The 14,484-nt window shown below is 48.0% G+C and overlaps 2 protein-coding genes across 3 annotated transcripts; both read left to right on the top strand.

Moving 5' to 3' along the window:
• Position 1: 1 nt before the first annotated feature.
• Positions 2 to 4,008, top strand: LOC310803672 (uncharacterized protein; the record flags this gene model as incomplete). The annotated part of the gene is made up of 4 exons (XM_083668525.1): positions 2 to 299; positions 1,277 to 1,407; positions 1,605 to 1,764; positions 3,274 to 4,008. 4 exons carry the CDS (start codon positions 2 to 4, stop codon positions 3,711 to 3,713), a joined length of 1,029 nt encoding a protein of 342 aa, XP_083524651.1. The 3' UTR covers positions 3,714 to 4,008.
• Positions 4,009 to 5,358: 1,350 nt separating this feature from the next.
• On the top strand, positions 5,359 to 14,208 carry tgm8 (transglutaminase 8). 2 transcript variants are annotated; one of them, XM_083668992.1, is made up of 14 exons: positions 5,359 to 5,759; positions 6,602 to 6,664; positions 7,453 to 7,623; positions 8,067 to 8,318; positions 8,456 to 8,574; positions 8,747 to 8,875; positions 9,139 to 9,316; positions 9,724 to 9,859; positions 10,341 to 10,450; positions 10,851 to 11,093; positions 11,341 to 11,682; positions 12,349 to 12,512; positions 12,815 to 12,948; positions 13,229 to 14,208. In XM_083668992.1, the coding sequence occupies exons 2-14, from the start codon at positions 6,655 to 6,657 to the stop codon at positions 13,392 to 13,394; spliced, it is 2,154 nt and encodes a 717-aa protein (XP_083525118.1). In that variant the 5' UTR covers positions 5,359 to 5,759; positions 6,602 to 6,654; the 3' UTR covers positions 13,395 to 14,208. The 2 variants fall into 2 exon arrangements, with proteins under 2 accessions (XP_083525118.1, XP_083525117.1); XM_083668991.1 differs by having other exon boundaries at positions 6,598 to 6,664.
• Positions 14,209 to 14,484: the final 276 nt, after the last annotated feature.

Raw genomic sequence — 14,484 nt, 5'->3', positions numbered from 1 at the left:
AATGTTTGAGCGCGTTTCTCTGAGCAAGCCTAAAGCATCTTCTGTCAGGCCCAGGTCTGCGCCGTTGCTTAGGTCTGCACCGAAGTTGATTTCACTGCAGGTACCCAAAGCCAAAAGTCCGATATACCGCGACTCGAACAAGGCCAAGTTCAGTATCGGTGCCCGGGTGAGTGAGACGGGAGAGGTGTTCACCGTGCTCAACTGCCACCGGAACATGCGGATCAGAGAGCTGAAGAGTGCGCTGGAGCTGGTGGCGGGCATCCCGGCAGACTTCCAGCGGTTGTGTTACCTGGATCGAGGTAAAACCTCAAACACTCTTGTCTCAGTGTCTACATTTACTGGTAAAACTGATCCGAAATAGCAGCACATGGATTCTATGCTTCAGATCCGTACATGTGAAAATGTGATTCAGGACAGCGCACATAGCAGGTATTGATCTGAATATGTCCTACTGCCTGCCCGAGGAGGAGGGCTCATCATAATGCATGGAAAGGTATCAAACACGTGCCCTCATTCCATGCATTACACTGAGCTTGTCTTCCGATTTCTGCCTCCACCAATCTCCCCTGCTCTCCCTGATATGTTACCTGGACCAAGGGATATACAGTGCCCTGCATACGTAATGGGACATTACTCATTATTGCGTCTTTTGGCTCTACACTCCAAAAGTCTTTCAAAACAATGAAATCAAACAATTACTATGAGGTCAAAGTAGAGATTCTCAGCTTTTATTTGATGGTATTTGTGTGCATATTGGTTTCACTATTCAGAAATTATAACACTTTCTATGCATAAAAAGTGGTGTAATTTCTGAATGATGAAAACAATATGTACACAAATACCATCAAATAAAAGCTGAGCATCTCTACTTGAACCCAATAGTAATTGTTTGATTTCAAATCCAATCTTTTGGAGTGTAGAGCCAAAAGAAGAAAACATGCTTCACTGTCCCATTACTTATACAGGGCACTGTCCCATTACTTATACAGAGCACCGTCCCATTACTTATACAGGGCACCGTCCCATTACTTATGCAGGGCACTGTCCCATTACTTATACAGGGCACCGTCCCATTACTTATTCAGGAAATTGCGTTTGTCATTGTCATAAACATGAGCGGTCTGCATTCCATTCAGCATACCATGGTGGTATGAGGACACAGATGAAATACGGAAGTGGGTTTTGAGTATCCATGGGAGTGTCACTGTCACTGTCTCATGCATCATAGTACATGCCCTGGTGTTACACCCCCCCCCCCCCCCCCCCCCCCACCTAGATGACCTGATGGAGGAGACCACTCTTCGCTACAATGACATTGTCCCTGGGACAGCGGTCACTGTGATGGTCTGGCCTTACAACGGCTGGACACAGCTGGTCAGGGCCGCAGCCACCGGCGACGCACACATGGTCAGATATGGCACAACACCACTACCGTTAACTACCATCCTTACCAAACATGGCATTTAAAATGTGCACGTTTTAATTCAACTGTGTGTGTGTGTGTGTGTGTCTCTCTCTCTCTTTCTCTCTCCTCCACCCCACTCTCCCCTGCCTCTCTCTCTCTCTCTCTCTCCCCCTCCCCCTCCCCCACCTCTCTCTCTCAGCTGAAGAGTGTCATGTCCAAACCTGCTCCCCCACGGTCATCTACTCGCTTCGTGGGTGTGGCTGGTGCTTCAACCTGGCTCTCTCATAGGCTCTTCTCTGCCCTGTTCATCAGCGCCCACCGTGGTCACATAGCAGCCGTCCGCTTCCTCCTCCAGCATGGTACACTACCCACTACCCCACATCCTCCCCATACACTACCCACTACCCCACATCCTCCTCATACACTACCCACTACCCCACATCCTCCTCATACACTACCCACTACCCCACATCCTCCCCATACACTACCCACTACCCCACATCCTCCCCATACACTACCCACTACCCCACATCCTCCTCATACACTACCCACTACCCCACATCCTCCTCATACACTACCCACTACCCCACATCCTCCTCATACACTACCCACTACCCCACATCCTCCCCATACACTACCCACTACCCCACATCCTCCTCATACACTACCCACTACCCCACATCCTCCCCCTACACTACCCACTACCCCACATCCTCCCCCTACACTACCCACTACCCCACATCCTCCTCATACACTACCCACTACCCCACATCCTCCTCATACACTACCCACTACCCACTACCCCACATCCTCCCCATACACTACCCACTACCCCACATCCTCCCCATACACTACCCACTATCCCACATCCTCCTCATACACTACCCACTACCCACTACCCCACATCCTCCCCATACACTACCCACTACCCCACATCCTCCCCATACACTACCCACTATCCCACATCCTCCTCATACACTACCCACTACCCACTACCCCACATCCTCCCCATACACTACCCACTACCCCACATCCTCCCCATACACTACCCACTACCCCACATCCTCCCCATACACTACCCACTATCCCACATCCTCCTCATACACTACCCACTACCCACTACCCCACATCCTCCCCATACACTACCCACTACCTACCCACTACCCCACATCCTCCTCATACACTACCCACTACCCCACATCCTCCCCATACACTACCCACTACCCCACATCCTCCTCATACACTACCCACTACCCCACATCCTCCCCATACACTACCCACTACCCCACATCCTCCTCATACACTACCCACTACCCCACATCCTCCTCATACACTACCCACTACCTACCCACTACCCCACATCCTCCCCATACACTACCCACTACCCCACATCCTCCCCATACACTACCCACTACCCACTACCCCACATCCTCCCCATACACTACCCACTACCTACCCACTACCCCACATCCTCCTCATACACTACCCACTACCCCACATCCTCCTCATACACTACCCACTACCCCACATCCTCCTCATACACTACCCACTGCCCCACATCCTCCCCATACACTACCCACTACCCCACATCCTCCCCATACACTACCCACTACCCCACATCCTCCTCATACACTACCCACTACCTACCCACTACCCCACATCCTCCTCATACACTACCCACTACCTACCCACTACCCCACATCCTCCTCATACACTACCCACTACCTACCCACTACCCCACATCCTCCCCATACACTACCCACTACCCCACATCCTCCTCATACACTACCCACTACCCACTACCCCCAGACCCCCCCCCCCCCTTAATTCTAACCCCTGTGTGTCCTGTCCTGTCCCCCCCTCTTCAGGTGCTGACGTTGGGGGCCAGACCCCCCAGGGGCGCGGGGCACTCCACGCTGCAGCAGCCCAGGGTGAGGTCCACATCATCCGGGAGCTGCTGTCCCGCGGCGCGCCCCACAACCTGATGGACAACCAGGGGATGACGGCGCTGAACGTGGCCACGCTGCTCGGCCAGAGGAAGTCCATGCGACACCTCTTCCAGTTCCGGTGGCAGGAGCGTGCTGCCGGGGTTAGGCTCCGCCCACACCTGGACCAGGCAGAGCTGTTCCCCCACCAACGCCACGACTCACAGCTGAGAACCTGGTACCGCGGCGACTACGCCCAGAGATACATGGCTCATCTAGGGGGCAGCAGAGGGGAGGGCAAGGGGGGCGTGGCCGTGCCAGGGGGGCCGTCACAGAACACTGCTCTGAGGGCAGCCAGGAGAGCCTGGGTGGGGGACGCGTAACGGAGGGCAGGAGCTCCAGACCGAGGGGAGGGGAGGGGACACCTCCGCCAAGCAGAGGCACAGTCCAGTACGGAGACCCTAACCCCAACCCTGACCCGAACTCTAGCCGTAACCCCAACCCTGACCCTAACTCTAGCCTTAACCCTAACCAGTAGAATCGGTAGAATACCGAGTCTCCCAGAGCAGCTTAAATTCTTCATCAGCTTGTGTAGCGGTTATTTCTGATTTCTATTGAGTCTGTTTTTTTGATAGAATCACAGTACTTATAGCGTGAATCATGTGACGTTTGAAATAATAAAGGTTGTTTTTTCCGACTGACTGACTGTGGGATCACTGCCTCTTCGAACCTCTAGATGGCGCTCAACACCTACCGAGGAAGTTTATACCCGATCATTTAGAAACACCTGAGAGACTTGTAGGGAATGAGGTCCAGATAGTTATATATTTTAAACATGATTTAGTCTTTTATTAAGTATTTTATTTTAATATATTTAGAGACAGAAACATGTCAAATGTATTGTGAAAATATGGCTATAATAACAATAATAATTAATTGTTTTTGTACCTTTTCTCAATACTCAAAGACACTACATTTCATGGAGAGAACAAGAATAGATAGATGAATAAAAAGTAAAACAAAAGCACAGTCAGTGAAAACAACAATAAAAATGCAAGTTTAAAAAGATGGGTTTTGAGGGACCGTTTGAAGGAGGAGAGTGTGCTGGATTCTTTGATGTGGTTTGGGAGAGTGTTCCAAAGGGTTGCACTGTCTATAAAGACACTATAAAGAGAGGCACAGGTTGTTTTTTTTAAATGTTTTTTGTGTTAATGCATATTGATGACAATATTGCTTTTAATATATTTTAATATGTTTTAACACATTTAGTGCCATGGGTGAATAAAGGCACCCAAATTGTCAACATTTTAGAGTGCCAAGGGTGACTAGCCACCAAAAATGCATAAATGATGATGTTTCATTTTGGAGCTTATCAAAGTGTTGTTGCTTGGTAAATACCACATAAAACAATTCTGGCACTCTAGGTGGTGAGTGTTTCGGAATTTGTTTTGGCAGTTAGTGAGATGACCACTGCAACGCACTTGACAACTGCAACGCACTCTTGGCCGGGCTCCCCGCCTCCGCCATCAGACCTCTGCAGCTCATCAAGAATGCTGCTGTCCGTCTGGTGTTCAATCTCCCCAAATTCTCCCATGTCACCCCCCTCCTCCACACCCTTCACTGGTTTCACCTTTCTATCAGGTGTTTTTACAACATTTGTTAACAATGACAATCATATCTAATTAAGTATGTCACTATTCTGTGTCATGTACATAAGTCTTTAACATGGACCCGATCCCAACCCAGGACCTGTCCTGTCTTGTCCTGTTCTTGAATTACCATGTCTCAGTGATGAGTGTCTACTGCTAATCATAAAACATCCTTCTTTGTCTAGCATTGTGACTGCCAAGGACACCTGGTCCTAGCATAGAGTTTTTCTTATGATGACTGTGATTCACTTACTTTGGACAAATGTGCTTGTTGTAAGTCGCTTTGGATAAAAGCATCTGCTAAATGTCAAAAATGTAAATGAGTTAAACACCACTGCCTATTCACTATTTTTTCTCTCCCTAAAACACGAAAAGTACTTTTTTTTAAATTCTTTTTTTTAACTTTAAATATTCTATCAGGTGTGTTTACAACATTTGTTGACAATGACAATCATATCTAATTAAGTATGTCACTATTCCGTGTCATGTACATAAGTCTTTAACATGGACCCGATCCCAGCCCAGGACCTGTCCTGTCTTGTTCTGTCCTTGAATTTCCATGTCTCAGTGACGAACGAGTCTCGGTGACATACAGTACATGTTTCTCAAAAAGGTGTTGGCATGCATGACTGTTGATGCAAGCATTCCTTTGATAGGGGTAGGGCTGCTTTTAAAAGCCCTTGGCTCCTCTCACAATCTATTATTTACCTTAGACAGGTGTACACAGGTGTACCTCGACCGTAAACTCTGCCGCGTGAAAGACAGTCTGCATGGATCCAGGTAAGTCAGCCAGCTCTGAACTCTCTCGAAATCACTGTTAGATAGTTGTATTGATGTCATTCAGGTGATGGTAGGTGTAGAGGTATTCTCAACATATTGTTCAGGGGTTCTGAGCCATACAATGGGTACAGTAGAAGAGTGGTGATGGTTTTGCTTGTCTTCTGTCTGGCAAGACTGTGGTCTAGAGGCTAGTAAAGTGCTTCACAACAAGAACAATACTCAACAATATAAACAATGAATACAATACAAACGATATGATCTCCCACATTTGATTGACAGGCTCTCTGCTCTGAGATACAGTACAGTAGCTTCACCCACCGCACTCTGTGGTGGGAAAGCGAATCAAACGAGAGAAACAAGGTATCGACAAACCACCAACACTTTGAACAGGCAGAAACATGCAGAACTCTTGATAAAAGCATCTGCTAAATGTCAAAAATGTAAATGAGTTAAACACCACTGCCTATTCACTATTTTTTCTCTCCCTAAAACACGAAAAGTACTTTTTTTTAAATTCTTTTTTTTAACTTTAAATATTCTATCAGGTGTGTTTACAACATTTGTTGACAATGACAATCATATCTAATTAAGTATGTCACTATTCCGTGTCATGTACATAAGTCTTTAACATGGACCCGATCCCAGCCCAGGACCTGTCCTGTCTTGTTCTGTCCTTGAATTTCCATGTCTCAGTGACGAACGAGTCTCGGTGACATACAGTACATGTTTCTCAAAAAGGTGTTGGCATGCATGACTGTTGATGCAAGCATTCCTTTGATAGGGGTAGGGCTGCTTTTAAAAGCCCTTGGCTCCTCTCACAATCTATTATTTACCTTAGACAGGTGTACACAGGTGTACCTCGACCGTAAACTCTGCCGCGTGAAAGACAGTCTGCATGGATCCAGGTAAGTCAGCCAGCTCTGAACTCTCTCGAAATCACTGTTAGATAGTTGTATTGATGTCATTCAGGTGATGGTAGGTGTAGAGGTATTCTCAACATATTGTTCAGGGGTTCTGAGCCATACAATGGGTACAGTAGAAGAGTGGTGATGGTTTTGCTTGTCTTCTGTCTGGCAAGACTGTGGTCTAGAGGCTAGTAAAGTGCTTCACAACAAGAACAATACTCAACAATATAAACAATGAATACAATACAAACGATATGATCTCCCACATTTGATTGACAGGCTCTCTGCTCTGAGATACAGTACAGTAGCTTCACCCACCGCACTCTGTGGTGGGAAAGCGAATCAAACGAGAGAAACAAGGTATCGACAAACCACCAACACTTTGAACAGGCAGAAACATGCAGAACTCTTGTTTGTGTTAACTTTCTAACAAGTAAAAGCGGCAAGGTGACAAGGTCTAGTGTTGTCTTAGTAACTGATATAGTAGTCATGTGTCTCTGATCAGAGTGTAGAACAACAGCTGATATACAGTTCTCTGTCTGTGTCTGTGTCTGTGTCTGTGTCTGTGTCTGTGTCTGAGTCTATGTCTGATCAGCCTGCTCTCCCAGGGCTGTCATGGCTGATTTGATGAAGTGTTTTCATGTTGTTCGAACCATCCAGAGGGTTCTGATGGGTTTGGGTTTGTCTCTCTCTCTCTCTCTCTCTCTTAAGAGTTGAATGTTCTGATGTATATGCTTCTGATGTGTATGTTCAATCTCTTTCTCTCTCTCTCCCTCCATCCCTCCCAGCATTCGGTAACGTGGACCTCCAGTGCCAGAGGAACAACTCTGCCCACAGGACCAATGACATCTCAGAAGACAGGCTGATCGTCAGGAGGGGGCAGGACTTCCTGATCACCCTGAAGCTCAATCATCCCTACAAGCCTGCCGTGGACACGCTACAGCTGACCGTAGAGACAGGTACTGTAGGTCAAATACCTGTACAGCACCTAGCATCACCACCTAGCATCATAGCACTGTAGAGACAGGTACTGTAGGTGAAATACCTGTACAGCACCTAGCATCACCACCTAGCATTACAGCACTGTAGAGACAGGTACTGTAGGTCAAATACCTGTACAGCACCTAGCATCACCACCAATATATAGCACTGTAGAGACAGGTACTGTAGGTCAAACACCTGTACGGCACCTAGCATCACCACCTAGCATTACAGCACTGTAGCATCACTGGACCTCAACCCCCATTACAGACCAACAGCTCACTGTAAAGACTGGTAGGTCACATACATGGTAGGCCACATACCTGTAGTGTACACAGAGTATTTTACATATGATGTACTGTACTATAGGAGGTAACCATGGCGTAACATGTGTAACAATGTCTCACTGGTTACCTTTCAGGTCCAGAGCCGTCTGAGGCATTGGGGACCAGGTGTGTGTTCCGTATCCCAGAAGGCCATGGGAGGGTGACTAGATGGAAGGCGAGGCTCCATGAGAGCTCTGTCCATCTGGCGGGCACCGTCATCGTGGCGATCACCAGCCCCGCAGACGCACCAATAGGAGAGTACGTCTGGTCTGTGAAGACCAATGAGAACGCCAAAGAGGGCATCAGCCTGGGCAAGATGGTGCTGCTGTTCAACCCCTGGTGCCAAGGTACACACACATACACACACCACACACACACACACACACACACTCACTCACTCACACTCTTATTTACACTTAGAAACATTATAGAATGTGATGACTGGTTGTGACTGCTGTGTTGTGTGTGTGTGGTGTGTCTGTAGAGGACTGGGTTCATCTCCCTGAGGAGGAGGAGAGGCAGGAGTATGTGATGGCGGAACAGGGGATCCTGTACAAGGGCTCAGACAGATACATCGGCTCCCGGGCCTGGGACTTCGGACAGGTATACACACACACACACACACTCACTTTTTCGAACTTTAAAACAAGTTTTTAGAAACAACACACTTTTGTGACAAGAAAAATGACTGGTCTAAGAGACAAACATGATTGTGTATCCCATCCAGAGTTTTGATTCTCATGATGTCTAACATTTGTGTTGTCCGTCCATCCAGTTTGAGGAGGACATAGTGGACATCTGTCTGAAGCTGCTGGACGTCAACCCCAAGTGTCTCAAAGATGCTCCTGAGGACTTCTCTGCCCGCTGCAACCCTATCTACGTCAGCAGGGTGATCAGTGCCATGGTACGACAACAACAATAATAACAACAACAACAACAACATGTGATAGGAGATGACATACAGTATACAGTAGCCCACCATGTGTATAACCCCCTACAGTGAGGTAGTAATGCTAGTGATTAGAGTACCATGCTGTGTGTAAGCTCCTCCTCACCACGCCCCTCCGCCCCTCCGCTCCTCAGATCAGCTCTAATGATGACCGAGGTGTTATGGGTTAGGTAGTCATTGTTAGTTATATAAGGTGACGTGTGTCATTTCCTCCTCAGATCAACGCTAACGATGACCGCGGTGTGTTGAGTGGCCGGTGGGACGGTAACTACGAGGGGGGCGTCACCCCCACGCGCTGGGACGGCAGTGTGGAGATCCTGCGGAAGTGGATCAGATATGGCTGCCACCCCGTCAAGTACGGCCAGTGCTGGGTGTTCGCCGGGGTCATGGCCACAGGTAGGAACAGTACGCTGGCCAAACGAGTCTCACATCAACCCCATGGAGGTACGGTTAAGGCTAAGTGGGATCCTTTGGACGACCCGACCCTCAACCCTAACCAAAGCCCTTCTCCTTCCCCTAACCCTAACCCCAAGTTTAACCCTTACCTTAACCATTTTAAATCTCAACTTCAGTGGGGGGAGGGGTCTTCCAAAGGAGCCCACTTAGGCACGGTAGCTCCTTGTCTGGTTGAATGGTGACAGGATCGGATGTGTTGGTGAACAGTTGTTTGTCAAAGATCAAAGAAGACACAATACAGAGGTCTAGGACACCTTATGAACGTAGTATGGTTGCATATGATTGGATAATGACTAGATGCTGTATCAACCCGTTGGTTCCCTGTGTGTATCACCTGGTCTCTCCAGTACTGCGTTGCCTGGGCATCCCGTGCCGCGTTGTCACTAACTTCCAGTCAGCTCACGACACAGACAAGAACCTGATCATTGATGATTTCTTCTCCGACGACGGAGTCCAACCCAAGGAGTCCCCCGACAGTGTCTGGTAAGAACCACAGCCTCTCCTCTGCACTGCAGCTCTGGTTAGAGCTAGAACTATAGAGATGGGTTCTCCATATTCAGTATGACTCTGGTAAGGAAAACCTGGTAGAGGTAGAAAGCGGAGGACGTGCTCATTGGTATCAAACAGACATTTCTCATTCCATTCTCTGCATTACAATGAGCCCATCCTCTGATTTCTACCTCCACCGGCCTCCCCTAGGCCTCCCAGGTATAATCTCTGTAATCTTTCTGATAAGAACTACATGACCTCATGAAGCTAGATAAGACGGTTGTTTCTATTTTGTTGTCAGTCATCCATTATGTTTTTACTGTAACAATCACAAGAACAGGCCCATCCAGCCTCCTCCTCACTGATTTTGTGTGTGTGTGTGTGTGTGTGTGTGTTCTGTGTGTGTGTGTGTGTGTGTGTGTGTGTGTGTGTGTGTGTGTGTGTGTGTGTGTGTGTGTGTGTGTTGTGTTGACAGGAACTACCATGTGTGGGTGGAGGCTTGGATGAGACGACCAGACATGTCAGGAGAGTCGGTGTACGATGGCTGGCAGGTTGTGGACCCCACCCCCCAGGAGAAGAGCACTGGTATGGTCCAAACTATTGTATTAAACACCCCCCAGTAGAAGAGCACTGGTACAGTCCAAACTCCTTTATAGTAAACCCCCCCTGGAGAAGATCACTGGTACGATCCAAACTCCACAACTAAACTGACCTGAGATCACTCTGTAGAGGCACAGTTCACAGATCTAACACTGCAGGCTAGCTCATGCTAATTGTACCACTCCTTTAAACCTCAATCTTGAATTAATTAAATGCAAGTATTAATGTCAAGTTTGGCTTCAGAGAAAAATAAAGTGACCATACGATCTATTGGCCTCCCATCAGCAATGCAGTAAATCTTTTCAAACAGATAATAAAGTATTCTATTCTATTCATCTACACTCTGCTGATGATGTCACACCCCTCCCCCCTCCCCCCTCCCCAGGTGTGTACTGTTGTGGTCCCTGCCCCGTCAAGGCCATCCTGCAGGGACAAACCCACCAGAAGTACGACGTGCCGTTCGTCTTCGCTGAGGTCAACGCCGACCGCATCACCTGGTTGGTGGCGAGGGACGGGTCCAAGAAGAGGATCTTGTCCGACACGTTGTCCGTGGGCCAGAGCATCAGCACCAAGTCTGTGGGCCGCGACAAGAGACTCGACATCACAAACACCTACAAATACAAAGAGGGTGGGTCACCTGTCCTCTCCACCTCTCCTCCACCACCTGACCTTAGTACTCACTAGAGAGACTCTACCTCTACCACTCTCTAGAGGTCATTCATCCGTGTGTGTGTGTGTGTGTGTGTGTGCCTGTGTGTCTGTGTGTATTTGTGAGTGGGGGGGGGGGGGGGGGCATTAAGAGAAGAGCAGAAGAAGATTTAATGTTGCATCAACAGCCTAATGAAGTTTTATTGTATTGTATGTTGCACCACCAGGCACCACGAAGGAGAGGAATGTTTTCAACCTGGCGGTAACCAGGAATAATGAGCACATGAACGGAGATCACGACCACACCAGCCCCACCAACCCCACCATCCCCACCATCCCCACCATCCCCACCGAGCCCTCTGGTGTGGCAGATGTGGTGATGAAGGTGGTGGAGCGGAAGGTTCTGGTGAGTGGCGGGGACATCAGTCTGGACCTGGTGCTGAGTAGCGCTGACCGCCACGCTCGTTCCCTGGTCATCCGCCTCAACGTTCAGGCCATGAGATACACGGGCGTCCCCGCCTCGCAGATATACACCTCCTTGAAGGAGGAGACTCTGCAGCCCAACCAAGGTACAGTCACACACACACACACACACACACACACACACACACACACACACACACACACACACACACACACACACACTCTCCCTTCAGTAGACCTGGTTACAGCCCTGCCAACCAAGTTACAGTGACAGTGTCAGAAACCTAACCCCTAACCCTATGCCCTACACAGTGGTGTAGATCTGAAAGGATTAGATTAGGATAGGTTCATAGGATTAAGAAAGATGATGAACATTCCATCCAGCAGCTATCAGTCCCATGTAGAATCTAGTAGGCCTACAACATCAGATACCAAGGTATGTTGGACTGATAGCTGATGGATGGAATGTTCTCATCTTCATGCAATGAACCGATCCTAATCTAATCCTTTCAGATCTACACCACTGTCTAAGGTATAGGAGCCTGGAACTGTAGCTGAACCATAAGGACACGATACTACATTAGCCTAGTGGCACCCTGATGGTGTGTCTGTGTGTGTGTGTGTGTCTGTGTGTGTGTGTGTGTGTGTTACTGACATATCCTGTAATGTGTGTGTGTGTGTGTGTGTGTGTGTGTGTGTGTGTGTGTGTGTGTGTGTGTGTGTGTGTGTGTGTGTGTGTGTGTGTGTGTGTGTGTGTGTGTGTGTGTGTGTGTGTTACTGACATATCCTGTAACTTGTGTGTGTGTCTACAGAGCTGATCATCCCCTTCCTCATCCCGTTCTCTGTGTATGGAAAACACATGCTGGAGAACAACAGCATAAAGGTGTCAGCTGTGGCCACCGACCAGGAGAACAAGGAGAACGTCTACTTCACTGAGAAAGACATCGTCCCCCAGAGCCCCTTACTCACCATCAGAGTCAGTACAACTTCCTCCCTCCCTTCCTACCTACCTACCTACCGAGTGTACCTACCTGTACTGTATTTACCTACCTATCTACTTCTCTCCCTCCCCCCCTTTCTTTTTTCAAGGGATTTTCCAGGATAGCGTAAACACATTGTTCTTCTTATGCAGAAATAATGAATGTGTGGATTTATGTTCATGGATTTGTGTGCGTGTGTGTGTGTGTGTGTGGCGTGTGTGTGCGTGCGTGTGTGTGTGTGTGTGTGTGTGTGTGTGTGTGTGTGTGTGTGTGTGTGTGTGTGTGTGTTGTCTCCCAGACCCTAGGCCCAGCCCAGCAGCACAAGGATCTGACAGTGGAGGTGGAGTTTGCCAACCCTCTCCCCGAGCCTCTGATAGACTGTACCATCTCCGTTACCGCAAGCGGTATCCTGAGAAAGACAGAGGAGGCCAGGTTAGTCGCTACACACACACACACACACACTACACAGGTATTACACAATCCGAGCCTGGTAGCTTGGCGTAGCGTGAGGTTTCATATTCCTTAGAGGAACCAGAATATCCACATATTTTCCACAGCTTTATGCCTATCTACATTTCTGTTTTTATTCTCAGTAGGAGGCTTAACACTTCACAATAGAAATGGTAGTGCTACCATTTCTAATAGAAAAGGTATCTCTCTCTCTCTCTCTCTCTCTTCCTCTCCCTCTCCCACTCCCACTCCCACTCCACAGGCTTGCTGTGTTGAAGCCAGGGCATCGTGTCAGAGTGCAGATGACCTTGATTCCCTACAGAGCAGGTCATAGGAAGCTGGTAGCGGACTTCGACTGCACCGCCTTCAGGGACATCAAGGCCAGCTGCAACGTGGACGTCAAGAACTACAGATCTTACTTTTACTAGGCAAATGGAGCCACGTAATCTATGGTGCTATACATATACTCTACCCACCGCAGGCCACGTTACTGTGTCTGGTGTTTTTATGCATGGCTGGGTGAAACTAGCTTGTATTACATTGTGCTGCTCATTGAGAATCAATACCATAACTGTTCTGTTACGACAGTGTGGTCTTCATCACCATAAGTGATACTGTATATATCCAATTGTTAGAGGGGAGGGGGGGGGGGGGGGGGGGGGGACTGTTTCTCTGTAAGAATTCCTTGTCAAGTTCAAATATGGGGAGAGGTAGCTTGTATTACATTGTGCTGCTCATTGAGAATCAATACAATAACTGTTCTGTTATAAGAGTGTGGTCATCATCACCATGACTGATATTATACTGTACTATATATTTTCAATTGTGGGGGTGAAAACGGTTTCTCTGTAGGAGGTACAGAGAGGTACAACCGTCAACACTTTCTGTCAAAGTTTAACCATGTGGGAGGAAATGACATAAGCTAAATGCCACCTGTCTGTCTCCTGTTGCTGCTCTGTTACACAATCACGGTCCTCTACGGCTCAGTTGGTAGAGCATGGAGCTAACAACGCTTAGGTTGTGGGTTTGATTCCCACTGGGACCATATATACTGAAAAATGTATGTACTCACTGCAAAGTAAGTCGCTTTGGATAAAAGCGTCAGCTAAATGGCAGATATTATTATATATTACAATCAAGCCTGCCATTCACACCATGATTTTATAATGTCAGGCTTGCCACACTGCAAAGCCTGCGGTTGTGTGCCAAAATAAAATGAAAAACTGATTTATGATCCACAAATGTTTGGTCTGGAGTTGTTTCCTGTCAGAGAGATGGAGAGAGAACTGCACACACTTCTCTAGTCGATTAGGCTTGGGGTCAGAACACACACACACACACACACACTCACACACACATGCATGCATACATGCATACACACACACACACACACACACATATACATACACACACACACACACACATATACATACATACATACACACACACACACACGCACACACACACACACACACACACACACACACACTCCTTCTCTAGCTGGAGAGTTGAATCAGA

This window comes from Argentina silus (genome assembly GCF_951799395.1).
Source record: "Argentina silus genome assembly, chromosome: 4".
Taxonomy (NCBI): Eukaryota; Metazoa; Chordata; class Actinopteri; order Argentiniformes; family Argentinidae; genus Argentina; species Argentina silus.
This window is presented reverse-complemented; position numbering and strand designations above follow the sequence as displayed.